The sequence below is a fragment of the Aureococcus anophagefferens genome (genome assembly GCF_000186865.1).
Source record: "Aureococcus anophagefferens unplaced genomic scaffold AURANscaffold_6, whole genome shotgun sequence".
Taxonomy (NCBI): Eukaryota; class Pelagophyceae; order Pelagomonadales; family Pelagomonadaceae; genus Aureococcus; species Aureococcus anophagefferens.
The window spans coordinates 492,523-507,899 of NW_008705566.1; the positions used below are offsets into that span (position 1 = coordinate 492,523).

A 15,377-nucleotide genomic window follows, 5' to 3' on the forward strand; every position below is an offset into this window, starting at 1 on the left:
GGACGAGATCAGCGCGAACGACCCCATGGGCGAGGCGCGGTTCCGGGCGTCGGACGTGCCGGCGTCGGCGGTCCACCGGGGCTCGCCGAACACGTGGCTGCCCGTCACGCCGACGGACGGCTGCCGCTGCTCGGGCCGGCTGCTCGCGCGCTACGAATGGGCGCGGCACCGGCCCGTGGCCGTGCCCGCGTCGATGAAGAAGACGCTGCGGCGCCTCGAGCGCATGCCCAAGCTGTCGCCCGGGCCCGCGCTGCAGACGTCGTGGCTCGCGAAGCCGGAAAAGCAAAGGGAGAAAATCGCGGAGATGGTCCGAACCGCGGTCTGCCCCGTCTTCTTCCACGTCTACGACGTCGGCAAGTCGAAGCACATCCGCCGGTTGAACCGCGTGACCGAGGTCGTCGGCGGCGGCGTGTTCCACGGCGCCATCGAGGTCTGCGGCGCGGAGTTCAGCTTCGGCGGCTGCCGCGCGCAGCGGAGCGGCGTCTTCAAGTGCGAGCCGACGAAGTGCCCCATGCACGGGTACCGGGAGTCGGCCTACCTCGGGGACTGCGGCCTGAAGCCGCCCCAGGTCCAGGCGATCCTCGCGGCGCTGTCGCCGAACTGGTACGGGCCGACCTACGACCTCATCCGCAAGAACTGCTGCTCGTTTTCCAAGGCCTTCGCCGTCGAGCTCGGCGTCGGCCCCGTGCCCGCCTGGTCCCACCGCCTCGCCGACGCGGGCGCCGCGCTCGGGGTCATGAAGAAGACCGTCGAGGACGACGACATCGACGACGTCCTCTTCGAGCACGTCATGGCCGTGCGCCTCCAGCGCGGCTTCCGCGCGCGGAAGGAGGCGCGGGAAAAGGCGAAACTCGAGGCGAGCCGGCACCGCGAGGCCGCGCGCGCGGCGATCTAATCCGGCTTACCCGTCGTCGACGGGCCGCGCGACGGGGTGGATCCGCAGCCCGACGAAGAGGCGATCCAGCAGCGTCCGCCGCCGGGGCGCGACGACGTCGGCGAGGGGCGGCTCGGCGTCCACCGCCTCGGCGACGGCGACCGTCCGCCGCGCCTTCGGCGGACGCTTCGACGACGACCGGATCGTCACCTTTCGGAGCGTCTGCCGCAGGCGCTGGTGCCACGGGGGGTCGGCCTCCGGCTTCGCGCGCCAGCGACGGAATTCTGGGTTGTGCACCTGGTTGTCCCGGGCTTCTCGGCTGAGCCGCCGCTCGCGCTGGTACGGGTTCTCCTGCCGCTGCATGTATTCCTGCTCGTAGCGGCTCGGCTCGGGCCGCCGCGATCGCCGCGCGCCCATGCCGCGGACGGCGACGCCGGGCATGTTGCGCGTGGGCTACGGCCTAGGTGTTTAGGCGCCGACCAGCTTTAGACGCTGCCCAAGCGGGCTAGGCGTTCAAGCGCTGACCAGCTTAGGCGCAGCCCAAGCGTTCCTGAAGGATTCCATCGTGCCCCGCCGGACGATGTGGCCGGCATCTTGCCTCCTTCGATGAAGGTGCACCTTTTTGTGTAATCGACGCCTTTCCGAGATCGACGTGCGAGGCCTTGAGCCGCGTTTCGATCACCAATGGCGGCGCCCCTGGCGCCCATGGAGCCCCGGCTCATCGAGGGCACGCTCGCCTCGGTCATGAACCCCGACGGCGTCGTCGCGCGCAGCGGCGTCGGGCGGCGGGGGCCGCGCGCGCGCCGCTTTCGCAGCCGATTTCCTTTCACCGCCGCTCGCTCGCCGCAGGTCCGGCGCAAGAAGGAGCCGTCGTCCATGCAGCTCCGGAAGAACGGCGTGCTGCCCTTCCAGTCCGCGGTCTGGTGCCACGAGACGGAGGTGCGCCGCCCCCCGCCCTTTGAAACCTCCGAAACGCTAAAACGCTCTCGCGCAGGTCGTCGACGGCGTCGAGCGCGTGCACATCAAGCACCCCTGCCAGGGCTGGATCAACAAGGACGAGATCATCGTCGGGCAGATCGCCATCATCAACTCGCTCGTCGGCGCGACGGTGCGCGAGGACATCGAGATCGACTCGCCCGTCGTCGGCGAATTGCCCTACGAGTCGCGCGTCTTCATCACGGAGCAGGACGAGACGAAGGACGGCAAGCCGCGGGCCTGCGTCTTCGCGCCGCTCCAGGGCTGGGTGAGCGTCAAGTGCCTCGCGCCCATCTGCGACCGCATGGGCGACGTCCTCGCCGCGGGCAAGAAGGTCCTCGAGCCGACGGACGTCGAGGGCAAGAACGTCGTCTTCTCCCACTACACGGAGGTGAACCACGAGCTCATGTACAAGGCGCTCTGGGACAGCGGGCTCATGTACGGCCCGGGCTTCCAGCTCTGCAAGAAGGCGTTCCGCACGGACACGGACGCGATCGGCATGGTCGGGCCGCTGCCGGGCGAGGCCGTCGGCTGGCTCGTCCACCCGGCGCTCGCCGACTCCATGCTCCACCTCACGGCCGTCGCGCCCAAGCCCCCGGAGGGCGGCTGGCCCTGGATGTCCGAGGACGAGCGCGAGGGCCGCGTCAAGGGCATCAACGACTAGGCGCCCGAGCCGCGCGCCGCCATCTTTGCCACCCGGCGGCCGCGCCACGGACCCGCGCGCGAGCCTAAATACCCCTCTTCGTCGCACCTTACGACGCGGCCTCGCGCGCGCGGCGCGCGCTCTTGATCGTGGGCACGTGTCGCCGCGGCGCCGCGGCCCCCGAGCACGGCAGGCACTCCATGGTCATCTCGCCGCAGAAGATGGGCGCGCCCTCGGCGCCCGAGCCGCCGCCGCCGAAGGACGCGAGGCCCCCGGATTGGATGAGGACGAGCACGGCCGCCTTGCTGACATGGCCCTCGCCGTCGGCCATGGACGCGTACTTTTCCTCGTCCCACTGTTCGCCCGCCTTCGCCGCGAGGGCCTCCAACTGTGTACGGTCCAGGGTCTCCGGCAGCTCCTGCGCCCCCATCGATGCCCCGGCCCCCATGGTGCCAAACGCCGGACCAAATCGATGCGCGTCCGAACTAGCTGGATTGCAGCGAGCAAACGGGGCAGCCTCTGTTCAAGTAAATCTTCAAATTAGGGCCTGCCGGGAACGAGCTCGCAGGCGCGCCGGTCCGCGTCGGCCTCGGGCGCCTTGCACCTACAACGTGCGACGGGTTTCTGGCCGCGCTGCCAGGCGAAAAAAAACGCGCGAATAAGCGCGGCGCCGCCTCGCGCCGCTCCGTCCAGACGCGCAGCGGCTGATCGAGCATGGTCCGGTCCCGCGGGCACGCGGCCTTGCACCTCGGATCGTGGTTCGCCGGGAAGAGGAGCTTCGCCTCGGGGCAGAGGTCGAGCAGCTTCGAGCGGTTCGCGTGGGGCACCGTGCGCATGAGGTGGTAGACGCCGACCGGCGGCTCGCCGCGCGCGGCGTCGAAGATCTCCTCCGTCGCGAAGCGCTCGGACACGTTCCGCGGCGCCAGGCGCGCCGCGCGGCCGAGCGCCGGGAGGTGGCCCGCCTTGGCGAACTCGGACACGAACCACATGTCCTCGTTGCCCTTGTCCCGCGGCGCCGCGACCTCGAGAAGCGCGACGACCGCGTCGCGGTTCCGCAGCGACAGCGCGCCGTTGCCGCCGCGGGCGTGGGCCGCGCCGGGCTTCGCCCAGAGCCAGGGCGCGCCGACCCAGTCGTAGGCGTCGAACGCGTCGAGGCCGAGCGGCGACCTACCGCGAGCGCGCGCGTGTCCATCTCCCGAAGGTCGTCGCGGGACGCCGGCGGCGACCGCCCGCAGAGCACCGTGGACCCGGGCTCGAACCAGAGCACGCGGCTCGCGCGGAGCGACCGCCAGAACGCGGCGCTGAGGAGGAGCGCGCGCTGCGTCGCCGCCGCGAGCGCGCCCGGCAGCGCCACCGCGCCGACGCGGTCGACGCCGCGGACGCCGCGGAGGACGTCGCGGACGGCCGGCGTCGACGCCTCGCCGCCGCGGTAGTAGACGTCGACGCCGAGCCACGCGCGCGGCAGCGCCGCGGCGACGAGCCGCGCCTGCGCCAAAATCACGGGCGCCTTGCCCCGCGGGCCGACGACGGTCACGGCGACGCCGCCCGCCCGCCTCGCCGGCGCTGCTTCGGGACAGGCTTTCGGGCAGGGCGCGCAGGCGGCTTTGGGACAGGCGGCTGCTTTGGGACAGGCGGCTGCTTTGGGGCTGGGCGCGCACGCGGCTGCATTGGGCGCGCAGGCCGGACACGGTCGCTGCAGCGAGGCAGCCTCGTGGTGCAGCGTGCGATGCAGCGACGACAGGTTGCCGATCAAGAAGCCGACGCACGCGAACGCGATGCGCTGGACCAGCTCGTGGCGCATGGTGGCATCACATCGCGCGGGGCAACATGGGGCACCGAGCCAAAGGAGCAGAAAGTGCTAAAACGGTGCACCCGAGCCGGCTTGAGCAACAGGCGCTCGCAGTGCATCGCGGCTGTGGTCGTCCCGGGTGGGTCGTCCCGACGCGCGCCGTTGCATCGCGCGGCCCGTTGCATCGCGCGGACATCGTGAAAAGCGGCTGTGGTCGTCCCGGGTGGTCGTCCCGACGCGCGCCGTTGCATCGCGCGGACCGTTGCATCGCGCGGACATCGTGAAAAGCATGGCCGACGCCAAGCCGAAAGGGCAGAAGGCGTCGGAGGTCGCGGAGCTGAAGAAGCAGATGGAGCTCATGCAGTCCATGCTCGAGACGCAGCGCAAGGAGATCGAGGCCATGCGCGCCAAGAAGAACGCGACCAAGGCCGCGTCGCCGCGCAAGGCGGCGTCGCCCAAGGCCGCGGCGACGCCGACGCGGCGGCGGTCCCACGGCGCCGCGGCGTCGCCCGCGGACCGCGACGCGGAGCCGTCGCGCGTGCTCCACGTCCGGGACCTGCCCGCGGACGCGACGAGCGGCGAGCTCGAGGCCCTGCTCGCGCGCTTCGCGCCCATCGAGAAGGTCGTGACCCTCGAGGGCAAGCGGCAGGCGCTCGTGCAGCTCGGCTCCGTCGCGGCGGCGGCGAACGCGCTCACGTGCTTCCGGGCCGTGCCCGCGGCCATCCGCGACCAGACCGTGGCCTTCTGCTACAGCACGCGCAAGTCGCTCACGGCGTCGCCGCGGAAGCAGGCCTCCTACGCGGCGCCCGTCGGCAGCCCCATCGTCCTCATGCCGCTTCCGGCGGGCGCGCCGCCGCGGCCCTTTGGGTTCCCGCCGCCGATGCAGCAGATGCCGCAGCAGCTCCAGCCCATCCCGCTCCAGCCCATCGGCCGCGGCTTCCCGCCGCCCAGGCCCTTTGGCGCCGCGCCGCCGCCCTTTGGGGCGCCGCCGCCCTTCGGCGCGCCGCCGCCCTTTGGGGCGCCGCCGCCCTTCGGCGCGCCGCCGCCCTTCGGCGCGCCGCCGCCCTTCGGCGCGCCGCGGCCCTACCGGTCCCAGCCGCCGAACGAGCGACGGCGGCAGCGGCCCGAGAAGCGGCGGCGCGACTCCAGCCCGCGCGCCGCGCCCGCGCCCGCGCCCGCGCCCGCGGCGCCGGACGTCGACGAGGCCGCGGACGACCGGCGGCGGAAGCGGCGCTACGGCGGCGACGACGAGAGCGACGACGAGAGCGACGACGACTAAGGGCCTTTAGTCGATCGCGGGCGCGTCCTGGAGGTAGCCGAAGCGCGCGTCGTAGTCGTCGACGAGCTCGCAGAGCGCCTCGACCGCGGCGGCGACGTCGTCGCCCTCGAGCCCCGCGGCCTCGTAGCGGTGGAGGAAGGCGCGGGCGCCGCGCAGCTTCTCGACCTTGTCGACGTAGCCGACGACGAGCGCCGGCGCGAGGTTGAGGCACGCGACCGCCGCGAGCGCGCGGCGCCGCGGGTTCGCGCCGCCGTCGCCCCTGGCCGCGGCGAGCGCCGGCCCGCCGCTCAGCGACGTCGACCGCGGCTCGAAGAGGACCGCGCCCGGCGCGCCGCGCCGCAGGTCCGGGTTGAGCCGGCGCCGGAGCGCGCCGAGCGGCGGCCGGAAACTCGCGGACGCCGCGCCGCGGACGACGGCCGCCGCCGCGCACGCGAGCACCGGCCGGTCGAGCACGGCGTCGGCGCGCGGGTAGGCGTCGGCGAGGCGGATGGCGAGCTTGGCCCAGTCGCCGGCGTCCGCGCGCGCCGCGTGCGCCGGCCGCGAGAGCGTCGACCTCGCGTCCAAGAGGAAGAGCCGCGGGTCGGGCCGCGCCTTGGCCACGACGTCGCGGTCGCCGCGGAAGGCGACGTCCACGAGACGGTCGCCGAGCCAGTCGCGCCGCGGCAGGGTCAGCGCCGCCAGGTCGAGCGCGAAGGGCGCCGCGTCCGCGGCCGGCGCCGCGCGCCGCTCGTCCTTCGCCTCGACTTCCCGCAGGTCGCGCCAGAGCGTCGCGTCGCTGAACTCGCGGAGCTGCTGCAGGGCGAAGGCCGCGTTGTAGGGCGCGAGGGGCGACCCGAAGCCCCGGCGGCTCGTGACCGCGCCGAGCATCGTCGCGGCCGGGTAGTCGTCGCGGCAGTTTTGGCAGAGCGCGGCCGCGAGGCCCGCGGAGCCGCCCTCGAGGTCGAAGGCGAGCGTCACCGTCGACAGCCGCGCGCAGCGCTCCGCTTCCACTCGCAGCCGCTCCTCCGCCGCGGCGACGAGGTACGCGCGACGCAGCAGGCCGTCGCCGAAGTTCTTGCCGCAGCCGCGGTCCGCGCCGCCGACGAGGTTCGCGCTCGCGACGCAGCCGGCGCCGAGCCGCGCGCCGGCGGCCTCGACGCTCCGGCAGTCGCCGTCGACGAAGATGGCGCGCGCGTGGCCGGAACGAGCGTCGAAGAGCGGCGACCGGCGGCGCACGACGCCTCTCGGGCTGGCGAGCGCGAGGCCGTCGGGCCGCTCCTTGCAATGGGCTTCCCGCGCGGCGATGGACCAGTACTCGACGCCGAGGTTGACGCCGCCGCCGCCGACGTGGATTGAGACCGAGGACATGGCTTTTATGGGTTTGAATGAGGCTCCATAAGCATGCTCTCTTGTGGCAACTTTGGCGTCGCTCGACAGATCTTGAGGGCACTGAGTCGAAGAGAGGCAACTCGAGGCACTCGAGGCGCGGCGACAGGCCGCATCCGGCCCGTGACAACCTGCTCGCTGCGCCCGCGGCGCGCGGCGTGAGCCCATCTCCTGCGCCGCGCGCGACGCGCTCGGATTCGACGCCGCCGAGGAGAGAATCATCCCTCCCTCGCTCTCCGGACCTCGAAACTCCGGAGAAACGGCTTCGGCGCGATGGACCTCGGCTTCATGGACCCGGTGCTCGTGGACCTGCCGCAGCGCGACCAGCAGCCGAAGATCGTCGCCGCGGGCCGCAACAGCACGAGCATGCAGCCGAAGATCATGCTCCCCGGCGAGCCCGCGCGGCCGCCGCGGCCGCCGGAGCGGGCCGGGAGCCCCGGCGCGGCGTTCGCGCTGCAGATGGTCGCGCCGCAGCCCATCGCCGGGAGCCGCGACTCGCTCGCGAGCCGCGACTCGCTCGACAGCGACGGCGGCGGCGGCCGCGCGCCCGACGAGGGCACGCCGCTCTCCGGCGGCGCGGCGCCCGTCGTCGAGCGCGCGTGCGGCGGCTACGGGTCCAGCGCCGGCGCGTCGAGCTCGCGGGGGTCCGCGGGCCGCGCGACGCCGGCCGCGTCCGCCGCGAGCTCGGGCCACCGGCGGCGCGTGAACTGGGGGGGCAGCGCGTCCGCGCGCCGCGAGTCGCCGGGCGAGGCCGGCTCGCTGAACGAGGAGTCGCGGTTCACGATGACCTACGAGACGGCGACGCCGCGGCTGCCGCGCCAGGTCGCCTACGCGTCGCCGTCGCGGCGCATGCGCGGCCGCCAGTACGAGCAGGTCGGCTCCGCGTCGGGCTCCGTGAGCCGGCCCGACTTCGACGACTGCCTGCGGCGGTCCGCGGCGGTGCTCCACAAGCACGTGAGCGTCTGCGAGTGGCGCCACGCGCGCGCGGTCCGGAGCCGGCCCGACACGCTCGAGACGGGCCAGTTCCGCGACAGCGCCGCCAAGCTCTTCGAGGAGAGCCGCTACGTGAGCCCCCAGTACGAGATCACGCTCTTCCACGGCGCGCCCGTGACGTGGACGGGCCTCCAGTTCCACACGCGCGCGGTGGAGCAGACCTTCGCGGCGCCGACGATGAAGGACATCTACACGTTCCTCAGCACGCTCTTCGTGCGCGCGCACCTCAGCAGCGAGTGCTCCATCGTGTGCCTCATCTACGTCGAGCGGCTCATGGAGAAGGCGAACGTGCCGCTGCTCGCGGCGACGTGGCGGCCCATCCTGCTGTGCTCCATGCTGCTGGCGTCCAAGGTCTGGCAGGACTGCGCGTCCTGGAACATCGAGTTCTCCGTCGTGTTCCCCCAGTTCTCGCTCGCGGCGATCAACGCGCTCGAGCGGAACTACGTGACGGCCGTCGGCTGGGACATGTACATCTCCCAGTCGCTCTACGCCAAGTACTACTTCGCCCTGCGGTCCCTCAACGAGAAGCACGACTTCCGCCGCAAGTACAACCGCTTCGTCCTCAACGACAGCAAGGAGCAGCCCAAGGACGCGAACATGGTCGAGCTCCGGTCCAACAAGATCCGCTCCGAGTGGGTCAAGGCGCTCTCCAAGTCCCTCTGAGTTTTGTGTAATGTGAAATCGCCCTATTCTTATTCCGCCGGGGACGCGGCCTCCTTCTCCGGGGACGCCGCGGCGTTCTTCGCCGGGGACGCGGCCTCCTTCTCCGGGGACGCCGCGGCCTCCTTCTCCGGGGACGCGGCCTCCTTCGCCGGGGACGCGGCCTCCTTCGCCGGGGACGCGGCCTCCTTCGCCGGGGACGCGGCCTCCTTCGCCGGGGACGCGGCCTCCTTCGCCGGAGCCTCGGCGGCGGGCGCCGGCGCTGTCTCCTCCTTCGCGTCGTCCGCGGCGGCGGCCGGCGCGGCGGGCGCCGTCAGCGCGATGTTGGCGAACGGGTTCGCGGCCGCCGGCGGCGGCGCGAGCGTGATGTTGGCGAAGGGATTCGCGGCCGCCGGGGGCGCCGCCAGCGTGACGTTTGCGAAGGGATTCGTCGACGCCGGCGCCGCCAGCGACACGTTCGCAAACGGGTTCGACGACGTCGGCGCCTCCGCGACGGGCGCCATCTGCGCCGGCCGCCGCGCCTTGACGATGCGCCGCGTCTTCAGCTTCTCCGCCGACGCGCGCTGGAACGTGCCCGCTTGCAGCTCCGGGTTGAAGGCGCGCGGGTCGTCGTCGGCCCGCTCCTGCGCCTCGTAGTCCTCGCGCCGCATCTGGCCGTTCGCATTGCGGCGCTTCGACATTTTTGGAACTTTTTGTGCACCTCGAGGAGGCGCGCGACGCTGGCGGCTGCGGGAGGCGATTAGACCTCGCGACGCTGGCGGCTGCGGAGGACCTCGTGTCGATGCAACACCAGTTCAAGGTCGTTGATGAAGGCCCCTGTTCGCCTCGCCTGGCGCCACGGCCTCTCGAATGTTCGTTCTGTCACTCGCTGCGACGCGGCGCTCGCTCTTTCTGCGAAAATTGGAGCCGCGCGCGCGCGAGCGTCGCGCGACGACGGCCGCGGGAATCGCGGTTCGCGTCGTTCGTCGGCGCACGACGCGGGCGTCTCGCTCGGGCTTCGCGCTACACGGCTGTCGCCGGCGTTCGGAGAGTAGCAACGCGACGCCGATGCCGCGCATTTGCGGAGGATAGGAGGCCTTCCAGAGACGCCTCCAGAGCGCCACCAACCTCCATTCGAGGTGCGATTGCGAATTAGCGAAGCCACGAGTAGGACGCCGTCCGTCGGCCTTTCGTTTACGGGGACGCGGCGACCCCCGACCCCGACTCCCCTCCCCCCTCTCCCAAATATGTCCGACCTCTCCCAGCGCCTCGAGCGGGCGAGCATCGAGGAGCACATGGACGTGGGCGACCCCGAGGTCATCAACAAGGTGTCGCCCCGCGGCGTCGAGGCCACGGGCGCCCCGCCCTTCATCAAGCGCTCGTCGGCGACGGAGGACCTCTGGAGCGACCTCGGCGCGGCCCCCGCGGCCGCCGGCGGCCTCCCGCCCCCCGCGTCCCCGAGCGAGAAGCGCGCGAGCCCGACGTTCGCGGACGCCGAGGCCGTCCTCCGGTCGCACGCGGCCGTGCGCCGCCGGTCCCACGAGACCATGAGGGTCGTCGCGGTCCCCGACGGCCGCGGCGGCACGCGCGTCGCCCTCGAGGTCCCGGCGCCCGAGCGCGCGCCCGCGGCGCCGGAAGGCGTCGGCTCGTCGATCCTCGACGGCCTCGGCCGCGTCTCGTGCTGCGACCGGCCCCGGGCCGAGTCCCGCGACGTCGCCGTCGACGACCTCCGCGACATCCCGAAGCCGCCGCCGCGCCCGGGCCACCAGCGCCTCGACTCCTACTGAGCGACCGCGGCCGGCCGCGACCGCGCGTCGACCGCGATTTTCACGACCACATCGACCACGTTTTTCACGACCACCACGTCTCGACCACGATTTTCACGACCACGTCGCCCAAGTGCTATCCACTGATTTTACGACCACTATCCACTATCAATTTTACGACCACTATCCACTGACCACGTCGCCCACGATCCGCTGTCCAGAGAGAAAAATTCGGTGACACGCGTTTTTCTCGCGCGACCACGACCACGACCGGACGCCCCCTTCTTCTTCCCCGCTGACCCACGACGACCCGACCACGACCACGGCTCCGGAACGACCACGACGCGCCGAAAGACCCACGGCGAAGGCCCGCCGCATAACCACGCGAGATAGAACGCGCCGACTCGCGCGCCGCGCTAGGATTAGTCCGCGAGCGCGCCGAAGCCGCCGAGGGACCGGCCGCCCGCCTTCTTCGCGGCGGCCCTGCTCGGCCCGCCGCGCGACTTCGCCGGCGCCGTGGACCAGCCGCCCGCGTTCGCCGGCTTGGGCTTGGCCGCGCCGGCCTTGTGCCGGAGGTCCCGGAGGTGCTTCCGCAGCGGCGCGAGGCGCGCGTCCAACTCCTCGTCCGTCTCGTACCAGCCCCGGCAGGCCTGCTCGAGCTGCGCGACGCGCGCCTCCAGGTCGTCCTTCTCGCCGAGCTTCGCCGCCTCCTGGACCGACAAGTAGCCACCTTTCGCCTTCTGCTCGAGCGCCGCGAGGGGCGCGAGCTGCTTGTGGAGCGCGCGGAGCGCCGCGTCGTGCTCGAGCTTGGGCCCCGCGCCCGCGCAGGCGCGGTCGTCCAACTTCTTCCGGTTCGCTTCCACGACGGCGCGCTGCTTGAGCGCCTTCGGCGACCCGTCCGCGGCCAACGCCTCCAACCGCGCGTCCATCTGGCCGAGCGCCCGGACCTTCTCCGGCGCCGTGAGCGCGCCGTCGTCGAGCATCCGCTTCGTCGCCTCCAGCAGCCACGTGCACTTCGCCTCGAGGTCGTCCGTGGACCCGACGCCGTAGAGCGCGTCCTCGTCGTCCGTCAACGCCTCCCGGTTCATCAGTTTCGCGTCCATGGCGACGAAGCGGCCCCGCAGCTCCTTCAGGTCGGCCATGAGCCGCTTCTTCTCGGACCAGGACCCCGCCTTCTTCTTCACGATGCGCTGGAACGTCGCGACCTCCGCCGCGCAGAGCACGTGCTCGCGGCTCAGCTCCGCGGGGCCGCTCTCGTCCGCGACGGTCTCCGACTCGTCCGCGTCGACGGCGCGCTCGCAGCGCGGGAAGACGTGGACGAAGAAGAGGTTGCGCCCCGTGTCGTGCTGCGTCTTGAAGCTCCCCGCCGACGCGAAGTCGCAGCACGCCGACTTGTCGTCCGCGTAGCCGACGCCGTTGAGCGCCGCGACGACCCACTTCTGCAGCGCCGCGTCGTACTTCTGGCGGTTCGCCTTGCCCGCGCCGACGACGAGCGTCACGCGCACCATGGCCGACAGCCGGTCCTCGCGCGGCGCGGCGAAGGCGTCCGTGATGAGTTGCGTCACGCTCGCGGCGCTCGACAGCGAGCCGAGGTCGAACTCGTCGCTCTCGAGCAGGCTCCGCATCTGGCCCGCGACGCCGTGGAACGACGCCATCGCTGCGTTCGAGACGCGGCGCTCGACGGTGACGACGGCGCTGCGGGTGGCGAGCGGCCGCGGCCTTGTGCCAACTTGTGGCAATCGAGTCTAGAATTAATCGAGGAGCCGATGGCCGCCTCCACAGACGACGACGAGGCGCGGCGCCTGGCCGAATTGATCGGCGGCGACAGCGACTCGGACGAGGAGGAGACGGATGCGGACCGCCTGCGCATGGCCCAGCTCCTCGGCCGGCGCGGCATCTCCGACGAGGCCTCCGACGACGACGACGCGCCCGTCGTGACGACGCCGGCGCTCGTGCCGCGCGCGCCGCCGGCGCCGCCGCAGCTCGTCGTGCTGCCGCCCGAGGTGCGGAGCGGCACGAAGCGCAACCCCGAGGTCGGCGGCATCGGCGCGACGACCGCCGAGGGCCCGGGCCTCGCGGCCGCGGCGCGCGACCGCGCGCGCGCCGCGGCCGCCGCGGCCGCGCCGTCGGGCGTCCACGGGCCCGAGCCGCCGCCGCCGCCGCGGCGCGCGCCGCCGCCGGAGCCCCTCGTCCAGCACCTCTTCGACCGCGCGCTGGACCGCGACGGCGACGCGACGTCGTCGGACGAGGACGTCGACGTCGCCCTGGGCCCCGACGCGGCGCCGGCGGGGTTCGCGGAGACGCCCGCGACCGTCCCCGACGAGCCCGTCGTCGCCGTGCCGGAGCCGCCGCCGCCGCCGGCGCCGGCGTCGACGTCGCGCCTCGCGCCCGAGCGGCGCGCGTCCGCGGCGCTCCTCGAGCGCATCAACGACCGGCTCCACGCGCTCCAGAACGACGAGGCCGTCGACGAGGACGAGCTCGACCTCAGGCGCGACGCGCCCGTCGTCGTGGAGAGCGACGAGGACGCCGCGGTCTTCTGCCGCGCGGCCGCGCTCGCGCACGACGTCGCGACGGCCGGCGGCTGCGAGATCGAGGTCGACTTCGTGTGGGAGAACGAGGCGCGCGACGACCCGCGGTCCGCGGGCCAGGCCCTCGCGAGCATGGCGGGCCGCTTCGCGAAGAAGGGCGCGCCGCCGAGCCCGCCGCCGCCGGACAAGCCCTGGCGGCCCGCGGAGCCCGCGATCCGCAACTTACCGCGCCGCGTGCAGCCGCGGCGGCGGCCGCCCTTCGAGTGCCCCGCGCGGCCGGCGCTCGCCCGGTGCTTCGTCGGCGGCCCGCCGGCCGACGACGCGGGCCTGCCCAACGGCACCTGGCGCTGGCTCAGCCCCTGGCAGGTCGACTCGCGCGTCCACGGCAGCGACCGCCGGTCGGCCGCCGACGCGCCGCCGGACGCGTGGCTCTACGCGCGCGCGTGGCCGCCGGACGACGTCGGCTACGACCACGTCGAGGAGAGCGCGAAGAAGGTGCGCTGCCGCCGCTGGGTGCGGCCGCGCGAGCGCGTCGCCGTCGCGCCCGTCGTCTCCGCGCTCCTCGACGCCGGAGCGCCCGCGGCGTTCCTCGCCGCGGAGTTCCGCCGCCGCGCCAGGGGCGACGTCCTCGACGTCGACGCGGCGCTCGCGGCGCTCCCGCCGAAGCCGGCGCCCGCGCCGGCGGCCGCGCCGCCGCCGCCGCCGCCGCCGCCGCCGCCGCCGGCCCGGTCGCCGCCGAGGACCGCGCCCGACCTCGGCGACGGCGTCACCATCGACTACGTCTGGGAGAACCAGCGCTGGCGGCCGACGGGCGTCCAGGGCCAGGGCACCTGGGACAACGGCGCGCTCCTGCGCCGCGCGCCCTACGACGGCGGGTCCCGCGTCGAGCTCGGCCGCCTCTTCCGCAAGCACGGGGGCCCGCCGTCGATGGAGGCGGAGCTCGTGCCCGAGGACTCGGGGCTGCCGCTCGACGGCGACGAGGGCAGGCGGTCGACGGCCTGGCGCTGGCTCGGGCCCTGGGTCGTCGACTCGCGGTCCTTCGGCGCCGAGCGCGTGCTCGGCGCCGACGAGCCGGAGCCCGGCGCCGACGGCTGGCTCTACGGCTTCGACTGGCCGCGCGACGGCGCGGGCTACGCGGCGCGGCCGACGCCGCGGTCCTTCGTCCGCTGCCGCCGCTGGGTCCGGCCCCGGGAGCCCCTCGACGCCGGCAAGCCGCCGAGCCGCTCCCACTCCGAGGAGGACGGCCTCATCCCCATCGACGACCCGGGCGCGCCGCCGCCGCCCCGCGCGTCGAACGTCAAGCTCTTCTCCTGAGTTTTCTTCTATTTAAGACATGTGATTCCTACTTCGGCGGCGGCGCGCCGGTCGTCAGCCAGCGGAAGAGGCCCCGCCGTCGCGGCGACTCCGGCGCCGCGTCCGCGGGCGACGCGGCGGCGGTCGCGCCCGCCGCGCCGCCGTCGTACTCCCAGCGCGGCGTCGCCTTGAGCTCCCAGACGGGCGGCGCCGCCGGTGCCGAGACCTCGTCGCCGCCCGCCGCCGCCGCCTCGGCGCGCCGCCGCGCCTCGCCGCCGCGCATGCAGGCCCACATGGCCGCGGACAGCCTGCGGCAGTCGTCGAACTCGCCGATGCGGTAGATCGCCTCGAACTGGTGCTTCGGCGTCGCGCAGGCGTAGAGCGCGTCGAGCTCTTCCCAGCACCCGCTCTTCTGCGGCGGCGCGTCGGCGGTCGTCGCCATCGCGGAATCTGCTCCCATTTCTCGAACTACTTGCTGCAACTTTACTTCAACGAAATACAGCCGAAGAGGTCATGGAGCGCGTAGCGTCGCGCGTCCGCGCATTGCGCGAGGGCGACGATGCTGCGAAGACGGCGGCGCGCCTAGTGGGCACCGGCGGGGGGCTCGTAGGGCTCGGAGCAGAAGGTGTCCTCGGCGCAGTAGCAGCCGAGGTCCGGACGCCGCGCGCGGCGAGGACGTCGTCGTTGAACGGGCGCCACGCGGCGGTGAGCGCGTCGGCGGTCATGTTCGCGTCGAAGCGGTAGAAGGCCCCCGCCGCGACGATCGCCCCCGGGAAGATCGTGGCGAGGAGGCTGTCGTGGAAGGCGGCGTCGTGCTCGCGCGAGCGGGGTCGATTTTTTGGGCGAAACCAAGTGGGCAGACACTATATGGGACGCGGGGCGGCACTATGAGGAAGGGGATGATGTGCGAGCGTGAGCGTGGGCGTGGGCGAGTCGTTGATGTCTCAGAGCAGCGAGGCGTGAAGGCTGATGGCTCTTGAAAGGTCGATCGCGAGCCGGAGACCGCCGGCTGCACGCGTCCGAGCCCCGTCCGTGGGGTTTGCCTTGACGCGTCTCAACGTAGGGGACCCGGTTGCCCGGGGCCGGCTACGGCAGCGGCCAGCCCTACGGCCAGCCCGGGCCCGACGACCATGCGCGACCACCGCGCGGCCGCGGCCGGCGACGACGTCCGACCCCGAGCACGAAACTCATACCACCCGTCCCACAATAACGACAACAAGGTCCTGATTGCCG

The 15,377-nt window shown here is 73.3% G+C and overlaps 3 protein-coding genes across 3 annotated transcripts; all 3 read left to right on the forward strand.

The window, feature by feature from the left end:
* Positions 1 to 325: 325 nt before the first annotated feature.
* On the forward strand, positions 326 to 721 carry AURANDRAFT_7465 (hypothetical protein; the record flags this gene model as incomplete). The annotated part of the gene is made up of 1 exon (XM_009037147.1): positions 326 to 721. A coding segment is annotated over one exon (396 nt), but the record flags the coding sequence as incomplete, so codon positions are not given.
* Positions 722 to 8,089: 7,368 nt separating this feature from the next.
* On the forward strand, positions 8,090 to 8,443 carry AURANDRAFT_6837 (hypothetical protein; the record flags this gene model as incomplete). The annotated part of the gene is made up of 1 exon (XM_009037139.1): positions 8,090 to 8,443. A coding segment is annotated over one exon (354 nt), but the record flags the coding sequence as incomplete, so codon positions are not given.
* A 1,328-nt stretch (positions 8,444 to 9,771) lies between these two features.
* On the forward strand, positions 9,772 to 14,194 carry AURANDRAFT_71279 (hypothetical protein; the record flags this gene model as incomplete). The annotated part of the gene is made up of 4 exons (XM_009037224.1): positions 9,772 to 10,275; positions 11,152 to 11,283; positions 11,731 to 12,055; positions 12,106 to 14,194. Coding segments are annotated over 4 exons (3,050 nt in total), but the record flags the coding sequence as incomplete, so codon positions are not given.
* Positions 14,195 to 15,377: the final 1,183 nt, after the last annotated feature.